At 47.3% G+C, this 19,422-nt stretch overlaps 1 protein-coding gene across 1 annotated transcript in view; it reads left to right on the plus strand.

Moving 5' to 3' along the window:
* Window positions 1–1,245: 1,245 nt before the first annotated feature.
* Window positions 1,246–19,422, plus strand: part of LOC119436968 (nose resistant to fluoxetine protein 6-like) — a 77,470-nt gene continuing 59,293 nt past the window's right edge. Inside the window, exon 1 of the mRNA XM_049660040.1 lies at window positions 1,246–2,798. Within this exon, the coding sequence (XP_049515997.1) occupies window positions 1,319–2,798 (1,480 nt within the window). The 5' untranslated portion in view covers window positions 1,246–1,318. The remainder of the gene's footprint in view (window positions 2,799–19,422) is intronic.

Here is a 19,422-nt window from a genome sequence, read left to right on the forward strand (position 1 = left end):
TACTCTTATCGTATGGCGCCTCACGTACACCGGTTGTTCGCCTGAGGCGTGAAACGTAATGCGCTGTACTTTTGTTTGTATGACTACTCATTCGGTTCTTGCGCTTGCGACAGTGTCGAGTCAGCGCAAGGTGAAATCGAGTGACAAGGTCTGGGATAATATCTTTATTATCTGTCCTCCAAAAGGGGCGCTGAGGAATTAAGAAGAATGAATTACTTATCAGCAAACAGACGTAGACAGGCTTCTTACGTCGCTACACACCGTACGCGGGAGCCGTTATAATAGCGCGGAAAGCCCGGACTGTTCAAGCAGATCTGGTAATCAGACCTTCATTTGAGGCAAGCACGGCTGCTGCACGTTTCGTCTCCCTGGGCGGCGCAGATCGAGACACCCGCGTTGCGAGCCGAAGGTTGTCTCTGTCGTCTTTTGTTCTCTTGATCCCAACAGACCGCACTTGCCTGGGGCGTCAGCTTACCGGCTGTTGACACAAGTCTGGCCCACGCGCCGGCGAACTGCTCGACATTTTCGAAACTGTGCCGCCTACATCTCGCAACAAGAGGAAGGGGCCGCCGTGATGCAGAGGCCAGAGAGAGCAAGCGGGAATTAAAGAAAAATGTATAACGGGTGGCACTCGGAGAAAAAGAAGAGCGGGCCTTAGTTTCTTTCTGAGCAAGTGAAACATGACTTGATGCCGGCGGCGCACCGAAAGGAGCAGAAGCTCGGGTCACGAATTAACACGCGCTGTCGACGCGCTGTCACGAGAGCCCGTTGCAAGCGCGTGCGCCTCGCGACCGCGAAACGGGCGCTTTCCCGCTAGAACACCGGGCGACCCGAAGCTCCCTGAGGTGTGCAGCAAAAAGCCACGGCGTGTCACTCCCGGCATTCTCGGAAGCGTGGCGGCTCGTGAGACAGCGCGTTGACCCGCGTCTCAAATCGCGCCGTCATGCCCTTGCAAGACGAACAGCAGCAGCGCTTTGACTCGTTCAACGACACACACAGCGGAGCCCCCTCCTCGCGCCTTTCCACTTAGAGAAGAAGAGAGGTGTCTCTGCGGCGACGAGAGAAAGTCGTTCCCTCTTTTTTCTTAATCGCGCCCGGGCATCTCAGTCATCCGGTGCGAAATCGAGCAGCAAGAGGGCGAAAAGAGGAGGGAGGGAGAAAGCGGCCTTACGGAATTTAGGCCGACTCTCCCCGCGGGGGTAACGGCGACCAGCCTTGCCTAGACTGCCTACCAGCGGCGCGCCACGAAAACCGATGCAGACCGGCGTCAATTGCAAACGCTGAGCAGGCTCCGCCGCGTAGCGCACGTTCTTCCGTCATGGGATGGCCGTCGGCCGCGATGCTGCTGCTCGTCGTCGCTCTCCTCTGCATCGCCGCTCGGGGCCCGCTGGCGGCCGAGGCTGCTGCCACCAAGCAGCCCGCCAAGTTTGAAAGTACGCGCACCACCACGGCACTGCCGGCTTCGACCGCCGCAAAGCTGCGGGCAGCCCCGACGGACGACGACGGAAAGAACGACGTCCAGGACAGGCCGGTCACCAGTGGCGTCGAGCTCGAGGATTACGACGACGCCGCCGACGAGCTGCCCAGCACCGACTTGAAAGCACGAACCGGTGGCTCTGCGACGCCGGCGGAGGGGAGCGACGACGATGACGAAGACGACGACTATGATTCCACGGACGACTTCGAAGACGCTGAAGCGGGCCCGACGGAACCGAGCGAGTCGACGACAAGTTCCACGCCGACCACCGCCAAGGCAGCGAGTGCCACTGCTGCGGCAGAAGAAAACGCTGTGACCAAAAGTAGTGAGCCGATGCCGCAAGCTACTGCTAATCTGACAAACGTTAGCACGGTGCCAACTTCTCAGGCGTCTACCACGAACGCTTCAGCGTCTTCTGTGCCGGCCACGACGACGACAACTACTACTACTGCTGCTACAAGTCCGACCGGTAGAGTCACAACAACAACAGTACCATCCGGGGCGTCCACTGTGTCAGTCACTTCTACAGAAGGCAGCACAACGCTCAAAGATGACGCGACTACCAACGTCGAGAGTACGACATCACTCGCGGACTCTACTATCTCCGTAAGAAGCACTACTGAAAATCCCGACGTTAGCACGGCGGTCAACGACGGTTCCGATGTCACAGTGAAGCCAGAAATTGAACCCGAATTCAGCGGAGACAACCAAATCGCAGCTTACCAGGGAGCGGCATCTTCGCTCTCCGTGACGGCTGTTGAGTCGACTACTTCCTCCACCACCACAACAGAGTCTTCAACCACCGAATCCACTACAACGGAATCAACTACGACGGCGTCGACAACCACGGAGTCCACCACTACCGAATCTACGACTACAGAATTGACTACACAATCAACGACAACAGAGTCCATGACCGCGGAAGGCACGACAACAGAAACGACCACTACAGAAACATCGACGATGGAGTCTTCTTCTGACGAGGTCTCGACGAATGCCGAAAGTACCACGGAGTCTGATTCCACAACCTCCAGCGAAATGACGACCACCGTAAGCGAAGCTGAAGGTTCGGCAGCAAGCGGAATGAGAGAAATGGAAGATTTGGATGCGGCTGGCGGAACGACGACTCAGAGTACACCAGAGATCACTACGGTCAGGGATTACGAGCCTGATTTGAACGCCGTTATTAACCAGTTCATGACACAGATCCTGCCCTTAACAACGCGGTTTCTCTCCGACACCAACGTTTCCGCTGACTGCGTCAACCACTTGTGGAAAGTGTACCAGGGATTTCGTCGGCAAGACGCTTGGGCGCTCAGGTGTAAGTACCACCTTTTTTTTTTTTTTTTTGCCGTCTCAAGCGGGGTGTGACTAATAACCCCTATAAGTGTGTTTTTGGTTGTGCGTTTTCAACGACTTTGAGCGCTGTTACAGTAGACGGATTTGCTACAAATATGGCCGGTCCTACCCCAGTTGGTGCGCATGTTTCAGCAGTTTGGGAATGTGCTATGGTCGGTATATGAGATTCGATTTCCACTGCATTATACAAAAAGCATTAGTTCTCTGTTTCGTTTGCTGGAACCAACGAACATAGTGATTGGAACTAATCTTTTCTGAAGACGTGCTCTTGCAGCCCTGTGTAACGACCACAGGCCGGAAAGAACTGGAGGCAGTGCCCTTGCTGAACTGACCCAGCTGAGCGGCAATACCTCAGTCCTATCCGTTGAGAATTCGCAAAAGTATATAAGCCGCTCTGTTTCCGTTTCTCATTGTGACCGAGAAATGCCGTCCTACAGCAATGATCCAAGAGGTGAAAGGCTGAATGTTAAGATTACTGACCTTGTCAGCCCTTCACTTCTGTGTGTTTCATTGCACGCTTGTGTATGCTCTCACGGGCACGGTTAACGCACGACATTCGGTTTTCGCAACCCTGAGCCACTTCGGATCTGTTCAAAGCGAGTGCGCAATAACACTGCAGCACTTTGCCGTCACGGAAGACTGCCATGCGATGGCGGCCTTTTGTGCTCACGCATCCAAATCCCGCAGCTATTACGATCTTGGATTCGTACACACGCAGCAGTTCGTACGCTAAACTATAGTGTACAACTGGTGTTGTCGTAACAAAAGGTGCTGGCCAGTCATGAAAGCGAACGACATATAAAGAAAGGCAGCCAGCCAATTTAAACTGCTCCTTACGATGACAACAGCGATGATTTCAACCGAATGATTTGAGTTATTTCAGTACGCATCATTTGCAAATTCAGTATGGTCTCTAGAAATGTAAGCACTTGCCTTTCAGCCTTTAACAAGTTAATTAATCTATTTAGGCACTAAGTATCCAAACCTACAGAATTAGTCAAGTTACTTCCAAACCGCGGCTTTAACACTGATGGTGGGTAATGGTAGCGTGGTGGTAGGAGATTATTTATGCCGTTTAACGTAAAGAAACCGACCTCTGGACTATAAGGGATTTTACCAGGGACTCATTAACGTGCACCTGCGCAAAAGTACGCCAACGCTTTCTTCTACCCCCCCCCCCCCCACCCCCCTTCTCCCCGGCCACTTCCCATTTTTTTTTTTTTCTTTTTGCAACGCGACCTTGCAGCTACAACTACGCGATCCCGCGAACTCGTGCTGAGCAGCAGAACCCCATGAGGCTAAAGACACAAAGCGACAGGCCAGCGACACGCCTGTCTTGAGCGACTGCTCAATCCAACACATGCTTCACCTCTGTCCCCTTCTTCCGCTTTAATGACCCTTCTGGTCATAACTTCACGTTTCACTCTAGCGGTGGCCGATTTCTCCGGACGAACGAACTCTTATTCACGCCCTGTAGCGTAACAGCAGAACCTACGTCTGAGTCCATGGCCCGTTATCGTGCAAGCTCGTTATGCAGATGTATGCAGGAGCGCATGCGATTATCGCATAACACACGATCAGGCTGTGCGCCTGCCAACCGCTACAGACATAAGGACGAATTGCCTCACACCGCTGATTGGGAGGCAAGAAGCTCGGGATATAATCACCTTAGCAGTCTTTTACTGTGTGACTCTCAGCGCCTTCAGCGATGTTCTGGGTATTTATCGCAACCCCCCGTATTTACTCCTAGGCCTTTTCCCAGGAGCAATTTGTGGCTGAAGGGTGCCTGTATACAACACAGGCTGGATTTCGCAGTTTATTAGTTCGCAGACAAATCGTATTAATCGTACGCTTTGTTCAGTAGGTCGTATCTTTTGTTTGTCTGCGTGTTCCGTCGACTATATTACTAAATTTGACGTTGCAACATGCCCAAGCAATGCGTTTGGATGATATCTGTGTATAACTTCTTTGCTCGCAAAGTCCCGTCTGTGTTGGCTCGCGAGACATGTACAACAAAAGCATCGACCGATAATGCTTTCCGTACAATGCCACGCAAGGCGAAGGAGAAAAAAATCAACAAAACGAGCAAGAATTCCGCCAGTGAGGCGCGTGTTTTATTCATGCGTCGCCGGTAACTGGCCATCAGCCAGGAGAGATGGCGTCCTTGTGCAGCTGTGCCAGCGGAAGGGCAAGCCGTGCGTCGGTGCAGGGGCTCGCCGATCGCTTCCAATAATGCCCGTGCGGACCTGCTCGGCAGTGCACTGCGCGCATTGGCACGCAATGCGCCGTCGTGTCGAAACAGCGTCCGACCTCCGGAGGTCGCTCGGCGTTTCGGAGGATCGGTGAATCACGACCCACGCACGTTACGAGAACTGCGCGCCGTTTTTTACCGTTATCCTGCCTTCCCGACGAGGACAACGTATATTCTAGTGTAACTTAGTGCGCGAAGTTGCGTGGCCATCATTTGTCAACGCCCGGATGCGTGATTTCTTGAGTTTTTTGGAGGAGGACGATCAGTGACCTTCTAGTGTCACTAACAAGCTGCGAACATCGCCGAACGCTTAGTACTCTGGCGAATTGGAGAAATAGATGAAATGTGGCTAACAATGATGGTGCTGCTGTTCAAGCAAAGGGGATGGACGTCACGTGATAAGGACACGTGTGTCAACTGCGGAAGCTCAGTAAGAGCGGTAACGTCATGCTCGAATGGCAGTCTGCGGTGACGCCGTTCATAATTCATCGTTCAGCTTCAGGCCAAGACTTGCTCAGCCTCTTTCTGGCACACGAAGTCGTGTGACCACGCATCCATCATTGTGTGGAGCTACCTGGAAACGCGAGCACAAATCTCCGTGATTCCTTCCGAGCTATTCTGGGTATTTCCGGCAGCCTTACAGTTGCTGCATAAACGCTTGCGGAAACCCTCTTCCGCGTGACGGGTCTCTTTACTAACGCAACATGGTCACACCGAGCTCAGTGTTTACACTTTCTCTTGCCTTCTCAACTCTCTCTCTCTCTCCCTCTTTCTGGGTAAATGTTCTTAAAGTGACAATGACAGTAATTGCGCAACTTACCTTTCCCTTCAATTTCGTCAGCACAAACTCAGGGCTAATCTAAAATAGGGGCACTGTAAAGCGTTAGGTGAACGTGCGCAGGGTGGAATTGCCGAAGGGTGATGTCACCGGAGCATTTGTCTCGAAGGTTGAGAAAGTCTCTGTCTGAATGATGCACATACATTTAGAAAACAACGCCACAAACGTGTTGAGTTTCACCTCGATTTTCCTGGTTCATTCATATCGCGTGCATACCCCTCAAATCAACATAGCAAAATTTTGACACCTACATTAGCATCCGTACTTCAGATGACGCAGGCTTTTAAGAGCGACGCTCGTGCAGTCGATGCGGCATAAACTAATTCAGCATTGTTTGCAATCAGCTTGCGCCCTTCAGGTCACATCTTGCATTATAGATACACATGGTTAATCAATTAGGATTGAATAACTCACTTTTTAATTGTTGACATTTGGTCTTACCATGCCATAAACGTGCCCGCTTTTTTCTCTAAAAGCAGTAAGCAGTCATCATAAGGTCACTGAAAAAGTCACTTTTATTTCCAAGATCAGGCAAGCACGATGCTGATGCATATAGGAAAAAGCCACAATAGGCTTGACTAAGGTCTGCACGCCGTTTACAGGCAGAAAGACAGCTTGATGTGGAAATAACAGTTACTCACAGAAGCCTATATTCACATCCATATTCACTAAATCAGTCAAGTGGTACCTTTCATGTAGTTTTATTTTAAATATAGAAAAAAATAATTGACACTGTAATTCACCGTAAACGGTGACTTGCGTGCTGAGACAGCAATTAAAGCTCTCGAGCAAATATAACGAACGTGATTCTTTCTTTGACCCAACTACGCCGAAGCAACAGGCAGGACTTCGATTACGTTAGCCACCGGCGGTACCGATCATCAAATCGCCACACGCGACAGTTAGTGATAGCAATTCTCCCTCGTGGGATGCTTATTGGTATGACGAACCCGAATTGCAGCGTCACGATAGGGTAGCGGCTGACAGGAATGTGGCATATAATGTGGCTACCAACCAACATAATCGACATCCTTCCGTTTCGATGTGGCCGCCTTCTCGAGATAGAAATCGGGTTGGTTCTATTGCAGCACGTTTGAAGGGCATTGCGGCTTAGCCGACGGGCCGTTTTGTAATTGCTCACTTTTGCACGCTTTCTTTAAGCTCCCAATGGGAAGCCGCACGACGCAAACTGACTTTGATATGTATATATATAACAACCCAAACACACCGCGTTACTTGCATTGCGAGGACACATTTTTTAGCTACGTAATTTTAAAGTTGTTTGTGGTCAGCCGAGCGTTAATTAAATTGTCGGATTGAGTTGGTGCTTCCGCGGCGTGACAGGTATTCAGCCCAGCTCGTTGTTCACGAATTACTTAGTGCGCTATAGTGTGGCTTGTGAGAACAGGCACCTGCCAATCGCGACAGCGAGCATACCATGAGTGAAGACGACTGGTCAATGAGAAACCATTTTTATTATTTAAAAATTTTCACGAATCACCCCAACCTTTTGTAGTTACATATTTTTGTCGCATTTCTTGCTACCCCATTTCAAAAAAAAAAAGTGTCTGGCAGTTTCTTTGTACCGAATAGAACACTCGTGGAAGACACGTTTCACATTATTGTCTGCGTCCGGAAACAGGAGCTTGAGGCGCCAACTTCTCGCGCTATACGTTACGGCGTCTTATGATATGTTCGTGCTAATGACTGCTCTCTAAAACACGGGGTTCCTGGGGAGAAGTGCCCGCTGCGTAGCAAGTCGACGGGCGAGCACGTCGTGCCTAATCGTGGCTTGCTTAGGCGAACGAGAGTTTCATTTCGGGTTAGTTGCGGAAACCTCTTATTGGGGCAACAGTTAAGAGCCTGAGACTGGCTTGTTGTGCCCATCCGTCCTGTTTTTCCGTGACGTCGTCATCGTCGTTATCGTGTCGTCATCAGGCTATTTGTTGACACTCAGCTTACCGTCCCACCAGGCGGCCGAAATGAAGCAAACCTCTGCCCACCACCTTCAATGGTGCCAAACGCATGCTGCTGAGGCTATGTACAGACGGGAGTCGGACGTGCTAACCGTGCACGGTAACCCCTGTTCCATGGCGCCAGATTCGCGCTTGGCAATTTGCGCTGCGTCTCGTTCGCCACACAGGGCTCTCAAAGTGATGGAGTCTGGGCGTGTATTTCAGAGGCCACGTCATGTAGTATACCGCAGCGAATGAAGACAAAAAAAAACACGTATAAAGAAGGGGCACGTAAGACAGAACGGGCGCAGTCCTGCACAGTGCTGTTTTACATGCCCCTTCTTTGTAAGTGCATTTTGCGCGCTGCTGGGCCCACACTTAGGAAATGAATCGACTGGCCTAAAGCAAAGCTTTACTGGCAACAGCTGCTCATTTGCGATTCATGGAGCGTCGTCTTCGATCTGCTGTAGTATTGCCTGGTGTGGATTGCGAAATGCTTGCACAGACTCCACCACTCTCTGAGCATGGCGTGGCACACAAAACCCCGCGCACATTACTAAGCGCCAACGCTGCTCGACACATGTATTGTCTTTTGCCTGTGTAATGAATGCACACGATGCTAACTCACTGCAATAAATACGATGTATGAATATATATATAGCGCAGTGGTCAGCGCGTGTAGCTCCTAATCTGACGTTGCCTCGAGGGCATGAGTTCCAGCCCAAAAGCGGACGTATTGAGCAGGTTTTGTGCTTCTCTGCCATACGGTAAGGGTAAGGATGAGTGGGTGGTGTGACGGATGGCCCCAGCAAACCAAGTTTCAAGAGCTTTTAACTCGCAGTAATGTGCACTAATTATATTTGTGCTACCCAATTACTGGTGAATTCGCCGGAGTGGTTACATACTACGTGTCTGCGCTACTTATCTTGCGCGGCTTGCTGCTGTCGCACAAAATGAGTTCACAGGCCGATAAATTGTTAAAGTGGTGCCGAAATGTTTTTTTTTCTTTAGAACTCGTCACGTTGCAAAGGTATAGATGACATAGATAGTACGGGGAACGTCGTCACCCTGTTTCGTGTTTCCCGCATCGCCTCAGTCATTGCGGTGGAAGGCAGTTTCGAAACTTGCTTTCGGGATTCGTCGCGCGCAAATTAAAGCATCCCTAAAGTGCAGCTTTGAAAAAAGCACCCATCTTTTGTTGCCGCGTCCTTTCTGTGTTACCAAGACTTCGCCTAATTATATATATATATATATATATATATATATATATATAATTGGTATTCTAGAAGTATAATTATCGGGTGAGGCTTAGCTACGTGTGTCATTCAAATTTAATCAAATTTCATTCTTCTCGACATGTTGCCAGGTTGCGGTGTGGGCTGGCGACACACAGGAACGAAGGCGGTGAATTTATTGTTCTGCGTCGTGTATAGGTCTGTGGCTCCCTGCGAGTTTCTTCTTATTTAATATGGAATAAACGGCGAGTAGCGTATCGGAGTAATAAAAAACAACAACAACAAAAAAAAAGGGCACCACCCAACTGTTCGCTGTTCGGCACGATGCCGCAACGACAATTGTCTCTGTAAGTGAGCATTCAGAAGCTTTACCGAGTCACCACCTTGATGGAGGCCTGAAGCCCACTTTGAAGGGCGCGTAATTAGTAGGTTGTGTCTCTAAAGTGTATCATTGGTCATGATAATGCGGCGTACGGAACGTGCTTTTCAGCTAACGGTTTCGTATCCTGGATCGAGTGATAGCGCGCGCTCATGACACGAGTCGCCAGGAAGGCCGTGCAAGAAGTTATCCGGAGCAAGAGCATCTAAGCGGGCGTGACCTTTTTGGCGTTAAAATATAGGCGTCCGTTTAGTACCTTGAGTGCGTCCATGTTCATTTCTTACCAGTGCGCACTTAACATTATGACAAAATGCTCTGCAGCACGCAGTGATTGTAACGTCAAAGTCGCACCCAACGCCCATTTCGCAGCCTTTTTTTCCTTTTCTCAGGCATCTTATCAATATCCAACTTTGTATAGCATTAAAATGTGCATGAGGATTTGATAGAGGTAACGTGCTTGATGCAAGGTTAAACGTGCCGAGATGCCGGTCGATTTGTCTTTTTTTTTTTTTCGTTATTCTTCGAGCCATGGCACATCGACTGTCATTAATATCTTCCGTTTCTGTGTCGGAGTATTTATTTATTTATTTATTTATTTATTTATTTATTTATTTATTTATTTATTTATTTATTTATTTCGAATACCTCAAGGTCCCCTAAAAAAGGGGTATTACATGAGGGGTGGGCTTCAGGTCATATGATGATGATATCATATAATAACTTGGAGCAAGGTGGGTTAAAAAGGGCCACTGTTGCATGGGGCAGTTCATTCCAATCCCTTGATGTCTTGACAAAGAATGACACTAAGTGTGCAGATGTTCAGGCGGGAAGAGGATAGACAGCACATTGATGACTGATGCGGGTTGACGTACGATGAGCCGCTGAACTGACAGAATGATCTAGATGGGAATAGTAAAACCTGTAAAACAGGCAAAGTCTAATTTTTTAAGGCGAGATTACAGGTTAAAAACATTGGCATCGGATTTTAACTGAGTTACGCTGCAGTTATAGGAGCAGTTAAAGATGTATCTCAAGACGTGCTTTTGAACGTATGTCTATAGGATCGGTAATCTAGTGTCGGTCTGTTCCATTGCAGATAACAATCGTTGTTTATTATTATTATTATTATTATTATTATTATTATTATTATTATTATTATTATTATTATTATTATTATTATTATTATTATTATTATTATTATTACATTCACGAAATAGCATATTCTGAGAGGAAGAGCTTAATGATATCTGGAGAGGTGAGCCAAGCGGCAGGCCTGGCATGCCACTCCGGGTCAGATGATGAGGGTTGAAAGAACGGCAGTGAAATAAACACACACACACACACACACACACACACACACACACACACACACACACACACACACACACACACACACACACACACACACACACACACACACACACACACACACACACACACACACACACACACACACACACACACACACACATACACGTGCGCGCGCACACACACATTCCGATTATGTTGTATGTGGTCTCTAAGAATCGATGTACATGGTTCCTAGGCATCAAGTGTTACGCCCTCGCAATCGGTAGCCGCCATTTGGAATATCAATCCTATAGCGCTATGTGCTTTCGCAGAGTGGAGAGTAAGCGTAGGTTTTTCGTTATGATAAAAGCGTGCCTTAGTGTGTTAAGGCAGGGCCGGAATGTACGTGAGCGCACGCCACAGAAAAAGAAGAAATCAAGCAGAAAAGGAAGGAAAGGAACCGAGTGCGGTTCAAGGCTCGCGCGGTCGTGCTGGAACTGTCGTTTGTTGCGCAATGACCAATTAAACGGCCTCCGCTGGTCTAACTGCGCCCGCGGGACTTCAGCAGTCATTAGAAAGTGCGTGGCGAGGACAGTGCGCGGATATATAAAAGAGAGAGAGATCAGAAAACTAAACAACGGTAGGCCTCATGGGATAAGCGAAATCAGCCGCTGGATCTAGGGCAGATTATCGTCTCGGCGATTGAATGGGCGAAAGGCACGGCGCGGCGCTCCGCGTTAATGTTTACGTACGTACACGCGGCGTCGGAGGTATACGGACTAGAAAGGAAAAAGAAAGGAAACATATAAGACAGACAAAGAAAAAAGCGAGAGAAATGGCTCGCCGCGAGCTGCGGTAGATCGCGTGAATCAACAGACACCGCCGTCGCTTGAGGGCCGCGCGCGGCATTTCGTGCGCCTTCGGCTCCACGCCTGCCGGCCGGCGGCCAGCGAGAGTCGTGTCTACGTCACAACAAAAATGAGTGACGAGAATTTTAAGCGAGACACGCGTTTTTCCTTTCGCTCACGTTTCGGCTGGCAGTGAATAATGAACGCGTCAGGTTTTAAGCTATATAGCCTCAACGCACCAATCCATATTGTTCGCATTTTCCGGTATGCATATACGCCATCGTGCTCGAGAAGGAAATAACATTTTATGTCTTACGCACGTCTAAGGACAAAGATGCTTATCAACGTTTTTTTTTTCTCTCTCTCTCTTCGCAACTCTTACTAATCTGCAACTTCGTCTGCAACAGCTATAGATGTGCGCTGCTTGAAGAGTGGTTCGATTATTACCGAAGCTAACGACACCGGTGCGCACTTTGGGGCCTCAACGACGCACATACTGTTGGACAATGAACTGTAGAAGCTTCGGTCACGGGGCTCGTAATTTGCGCTTTCGCTTATCGGTAAACTGAGAGGGACAGCGTGTAAAGCTGCGCACGCGGACGGCTAGCCCCGCACGGGAACGCACGTTGACGTGAAGTAATTAAGCCCTCGCCTTTGGAAGTTTAGATCCCGCTATGTCACAAAGATCGCAAGGAACATTTTCAGCATATGAGCATAAGTGCTTTTTCCGTCGTTTATATACTTGAAGTCATGAAATGGAACCTTCCGCCTTCTCATACAACCGCATAAGACCGAAGAGCCATCCTTATTTCATTTAAGTAAGAGCATTCATCCAGATTAACCGATTGATATTGATTGATTGATTGATTGATTGATTGATTGATTGATTGATTAAGCCGTCCATCTATCCATTCATAAATTTGCACATTCATCCACTAATCCCTCCAGCGTCGCGGAGCTATATAGGCCTGGGCAATAGCCTATATTGGACACTGAAATGGAACCCTCTGGAGTGGCTTTGACCAAGTGGGGATCTTTGAAAAGAGCCCTAAAAGCCCTCCGAACGCAAAAAAAAAAACAAAAAACAATGAATTCAACGGGAAGTGCGGGGCATGCTTTATCCAAGATGACCCCCCCCCCCCCCCTTAACAAGGAAAATGAATAATTGTTATCTAACGATGGGGTGTTCCACCCTTTCTAAGTTACTGAGCGGAGTAGGGTGTTTGCTGCCGCATTCTTCTAGGGTCGCCTATACCTAAAGCAGCTGCCAATAACTCGGGATGGAAGGGACGCCAGCACACGGGGAAGTGTTACAATCACCAACCGCACAACATGCAGAAAAGCCTACTGTGCTCAAAGCAAACATAGACGCGCGTGTCTGCTAGTCATGTTGCTTCCTTGGCCAGGAGACGAAAGTCGACGCCATAAACGTCTGCTATAGACGCAGACAGCGGAACTGACGCCTGGCCTAAGTTTAAATCCAACTCGTGTCACCCCAAACCCAGTACGCTGCAGGATTTTTCCTTTTTTCTTTTATTACTTCAAACTTCCCATTGCATGCCCCGCGGCAGTATTCGTCACGTACATACAATTGTATATGACTGCCCGCCCAGAGCGCCTTCTATAAATAAAATCCCTCCTTCACGCTAGTTCTAGGTCCCTTTAATGTTCACAAAAATCGCAATATACGAGCATTTCTCGCATTCCACCCCAACTGAGCTACTTCGTGCTTATCTGTCGAACCCCCGTAATGATTGAGCCACCTCAGTGGATAGAATGAAATAGAAGAACCTTTGTTCACTGGGTAGCTTAAATCTAGATTGGTTGATTCATGCGGTTTAACGCCCCAAAGCGACACTGGGGCTATGGGAGAAGCCTATTGGAGGGCACAGTATTAATATAGACCTGATATACCTGGTGATATACAAAAATATTATGCTCTCAATGTTCCGACGCCCTGTACCCGAGTAGGAACTAGACCTCTTTCCTGATCGGGTACAATGCCTCTAATAATAATAATAATAATAATAATAATAATAATAATAATAATAATAATAATAATAATAATAATAATAATAATAATAATAATAATAATAATAATAATAATAATAATAAAGTAGAACCTAGTTATCGAGGAACAGATACAGTGGGATCATTTTGAAGTTTTACAAAAATTTTTTAAATGATTGTTGCAGATTACATAATTCTAGTCCTTGAGCTGGATTATTGAGAGAGGCGGACATTACTTGCAAGAGAAATCGAAACACCTATTCAACTAATAAAAGAAAGCACTAATTAACTTCTTAATTTATTACTTTAGAGCACATATTGCAATTTACGAATTGTAGTCGGTGAGTTTGAGTATTCACTTGGATTTAATTTCCAGAATGACAACAGTTTGGAGATATGCGCCCTGAAACTCGCCGTAAACATGCAGTGTTGTTCCACTTACTTTTTCAACAAAACACTATTTTATGCATTGAAATACAAAACTGGAATGCCCATGTATTTCGTCCCACAATTTGGGAAATAATATCTCGAAACTGGTGTCTGAATTGAAATTCATTTCAAATGGATACGTCTTGCAAACTCATCGGCTACAATTCGTAAGTTGCAATACGTGCTGTGAAGTAATTAATTAAGAACCTCATTAGTGAATTTCTCTTAATTAGTTACATTTGTGTTTCGATTTCTCGTGCTAGTAAACCGCCCCTTAGAATAGGGCAGCTCAAGGACAAGAATTATGCCATCTGCCACAGGCGATTTTTCAAAATTCCGTAAAACTTAAAAATGATTACCTCGTATGCTGAACTAACGGTTATAATGAGGGAAAACGCCGGTCCCGATTACACTTCAATGGGCGTCCATGTATTTTTTAATGAATACAGCGAAGACCATGGTACAGTGAAGAAACGGATATATAAAATATAAAAATACGTTTATTTAGTATATCTGGAAAGACGTGAATAGTCGTGCTATTGAAGGATAGTTACACAGTTACAGAAAGGCAAAACGATGAACGATGAACTACGGCTGTACAGCTATGCAGAAGATACTGATATAGTGAATATTTTTTGCTGGTGCCGAGACTTCGATATAACGAGGTTTTACTGTGTAGCTATCCTGCACTGTATTTCTCTCCGCGAACAATCTGTTCTCCAATCGGTTTAGTGTCGAGCGGGGAGAGAGTTTTTGACCGACCAGGGAAGGGCAGTCGGAGAGCGCAAGTGTTGCAGCCAATGTTGTCACTCAATGCGATAATGAATTAATAAGCATTGCAGAAAGCGATGCACCTGCTACAACTACAAGCTGCACATTAAAGCAGCTTCGAAGAGCGAGAGTCTGGGTGGCAGTTGAAGTCGCGAAAAAGAGTCGCGTGAGTATATACATACGAGAATTGCGATGAGCTCCATAGTTGCAACGTTACATGCAGAACGAGTAGCCGAAGCTCCCTTTCAGCGTCACGGAGCCCCCTTCAGCCCCATGTCTTAGGCAGGGATAAGGCAACGATTCTATTCCTATTCGTCTTTTAAGCCCTTTTCGCGTTCCCTCAGTGGTCAAAGCGATGCTCCGCTTTCCTTTCGGAATTCTAAGGCGGCCTTAGAATCGCGAAACGTGGTCGTTTTGCGTTTTGATTTACTTAGAGCGCCGCCACTGTTGGCCGAATGAAAACAAAAAAAAAATGACTGTAATGTCAAAGAATGGTTCGCTTAGGTCGACTACGAGCCATTGTGCGCACAAGCGGCTCGCGGTTGGATTAGGAACACGCTGTGCGTTCTCACGCAAGCTATCTCACGCACAGAGAGGGCCCGTCTGCGAATACTGCCTGAATAACCACCAACGGCACCCCTCAGCACCGTGTATAGTCAGTCACGCGAAACGCCCGGCGCCCAGAGTCATTTATGTTGCATGCGTGGACGTGTTAAAGGCACCGCGGTGGCGCCACTGTCTTAACTCTGCTTCTAATGCTGCACAAAAGTGTACGATGGCGGCGTCACGCAACGAGTGAAGCTGTAAGGAAGGGACTGCAGTCCGATTTCTTAGCAGGCTGCGACGAAGACAGGTGGCTTGTCGGCCAAGTACGTGTTGCGTATATAGTGTATACTATATACGGCGTGTAGCCCGGCCGCCCGCTACACGCTTCACACACGCACCAAACCGACTGTATGGTCCAGTTTTGTATGCACCTTAGGCTTACCATGGGTTTTGGACTCACTTCCGAGATCGGAACACACGCATCGCGGTTCTATATAGAGACTGGCTGCGCTCATTTTTTTTTCTCTCCGTGTATGTGTCTTTATCATGTGTATATATTTTAGCGGTCTTCATTTTCGTCGGATATCAAGATAGTCTCGTTCTTGTCTCTGTCCGTGCTCGTGACAAACGGCCGATTTGTACGATCTCTGAGGGACACGCTCGCTTTCAACGCACGGCAGCACCAAGACTGGAGAGAGCTCAACATCACCCTCTCCCCCCAATCCGGGATCTGGGACAGATAGGGCCGTTAGCAACTGCGAGGTGGCCCAAAAGGCGCAGCAGCGGTCGCGCGTGTCTGACTCGACCGGCGCTCGAGAGGCGGCAAAAAGAAAAAGTACAATAGTAATAATGACAAAAAAAAAAAAAAATAAGCGTTTCAACACCTTCGAGCAATGCCGCAGTGCGTATATAACGCGCGCACGAAAACCTCATTCGACCGTCAAACATTTCGCTCTCGGCGGCTGGGGAAGCTCGCGCTCGCTCGTTACGTAACGGCGGCGCTGGGGCGCGCGCCGCCACGTCTGTCCTCGTGTAAGACACAAAAGCCCTGCCAAATAATCTGCGCCTCCGAATGTCCGGACGCGTTTTGCACCGCACGGACAAAAGCAGGAGCTTCCCGACAGCGCGTGGCACGAAATTTCAGGAAGCCCCGTGCCGGAGATGCTGTCTACCGCTCGGCCGAATCGGTTGAATCATACCCGCAAGCCGATCTTACGTATGCATGCCGCGCGCCGTGGCAGAACGTTCAGCCCGCGTAATCGGAGTTAAGGAAATAGATTTTGCGGCGTGCAGTTTTGTTGAAATCGAGTCTAAGTTTGTCGTTCGCGGCGATACGAGAAAAAGCGACTTGGCGTCCACGATTTTAAACTTGGGGTCGCTGATCGATTGCTCGATTCGTGGGGCTTAATTGCCAAAGCACCACTGGGGCTACTATGCCAGACGCCCTACTGGAAAACTCTGGATTAACTTTAACCACCTGGGGTTCTTTAACGCGCACCTGAATCAGAATACACGAGCGATTTTTTTTTTCTTTTCTTTTTTTTCTTTCTTTTGCATTTATCTCCCATCTAAACACGACCGCCGCGACCGGGAATCGAAGCCGCGACTTCGTGCATGCTCAACCGCAGAATTCCATAGCCACTGAGCTATCGCATAAGGTAAACTTGGGCAACTATGTACTGGAAAATGCCTTTAAGCACTCATGACACGTCATGCTGCGACATATAAAACAGCTTTTTGTGTGACCCCGTACGTGAGCATATAAGGGGTGTTCATTTTTAAGCTTTACGGAATTTTTAGAAATTGCCTGTGGCAGGTAGTATAATTCTTATCATTGAGTTGGGTTATTCGATGAGGTGGACATTAGTAGCACGAGAAATTGAAACCCATATTCAACTAATTAACAAAAACTCATTAATTAACTTCTTAGTTAATTACTTTAAGACACATATTGCAATTTACGAATTGTAGCCAGTGAGCTTGTCAGGCGTATCCACTTGGAATTAATTTCCAGAATGACGCCAGTTTGGAGATACGCGCCATCAAACTCGCCGTAAAAATGCACTGTTGTTCCACTTACTTTTTTACCAAAATGCTGTTTTATACATTGAATCACAAAAGTAACTGGAACGCCCATGTATTTCGTCCCACACATTGGGAAATAATATCCTGAAACTGGTGTCATCCTGGAAATTCATTTCAAGTGGATGCGTCTTGCAAACTTACCGGCTGCAATTCGCAAATTGCAATATATGTCGTAAAGTAATTAGCTAAGAAGTTGATTAGTAATTTTTGTTAATTAGTTGAATATGTGCTTCGATTTCCCGTGCTATAATGTCCGCCTCTTCGAATAACCCAGCTCAATGATAAGAATTATGCCACCTGCCACAGGCGATTTTTAAAAATTCCATAAGACTTCAAAATGAACACCCTGTGTACAGTTGCGCGCTTAGCTAGCGCTCTAAAGTTCCAGTCATTTCCTACCTGTCATTGCCGTGGTACGCGATCGTCTGTCGCCATGGGAGCTAAAGGCCACTACGTTTGTGGTTCTATTTCGGGCGCATTCGTGCGTGATGCAACGCACGAATCCGAATCTTCGCAGCGATATTGCAATTCCTGCTTGTTTAATAATAGATGGCGTAGACACTCTGCTTCCCGCCTAACACTTCCGCGTATTCCTAAACACGGCACCTTTTTGTATGCGCGGTGAAAGCACGAGGTCACGCATGGTGTACTGAAGTATAATCACGTGACATCATGCGTGGGTGTGCATAACTTACACAGCAGGCAATAAAGGGAAAAGAAAGTGCGATAGACGGAAATACTATCCTATAAGAATTTTTTTTCGCTCGCAAAACTCACATATTCATGTTTCCGGAAGTCAGAGAGAGCATTCGAAAAAAAAATATTAAAATAAAACAAATAAATAACATACCATAACGCAGAACGAACGGATCGCACAGGAGTCCCAACCTATACTATAGCGCTGCCAATACCAATAAAGAAAGAGTAGCTATTTAATTAAATATCGAGAGCTATGCTCGGTAGCTCACCTGCCACGTTACTGCAAGTGAATTCGATGGCTTATGAAGTGACAGACACAACACAGACCATATACGCGCAAAAGCTCCACAGTCAGGCGCGTACGCTTACCGAAGAAAAAGAAATGAAAAAAAAAATCTAATGTCCGATATCCCTATATAAAATATGGGGATCCCATATAAAAACCCAGTATGTTCTCATTGTGGCATAAACGTATAGCCAGCCTCAGAAAGGCTGGCCTACGTTTCGATAGATGGGCCTTTGTCAAAAGCATATACATATATTGTCATATAACAGTTCTCATATAAATTATGGGGCATGCCCCATATCATATATGGAAACATACCGGTTTTCATACTGGACCCCCGTTTGTTATGTTCATATCGAGTCATTGGATATGAGACATATTAGTTTTAAGAGGGAATAGCTTGCTTTGGTTCTTTCACCCGTTCTCGTGGTTGGTGGTCGGTGGTGGTTGAACTTTCACCGCCGATGCAAAAGCGCCGGTGCAAAGGTCACGTGCTCTCGCGCAACCAAGTTGCGGAGTGCGTTCGTCGCCGAATGGTCAACTACAACAGCTCTTTGAGACGCACGTGCTGTCACGTGAGAGCTTTGTGGCGTCTGAAGATTTAGATGCTGTGGTGAAGCGATCGGGAAGGTAGCAGAGGAAGATGGGAGCCGCCTTCTACGCGGGGCCATACATTTATGACAAAAACGGCTTCTTTTATTTTAATATTTATAATCGCCTGTGGCAGAAAACTTAATTCTAATTCATAAGCTGGATTACTCGAAGAGGCGAACATTTCATGCACAAAATACTGAAGTGCATAATTTACAAAACAAAACTTTTGTACTACCTCAACTTTCTTAACTAAATACTTCACGGCCAGTGCTGTTATTTACAAGTTGTATCAAGTTATGACACAGCCATTTGGAACGCATTCCGACGATACTACTTTTGAGATAAGCCTTCCCAAAGTGCGCTACGAAAG

This window comes from Dermacentor silvarum, chromosome 1 (genome assembly GCF_013339745.2).
Source record: "Dermacentor silvarum isolate Dsil-2018 chromosome 1, BIME_Dsil_1.4, whole genome shotgun sequence".
NCBI lineage: Eukaryota > Metazoa > Arthropoda > Arachnida > Ixodida > Ixodidae > Dermacentor > Dermacentor silvarum.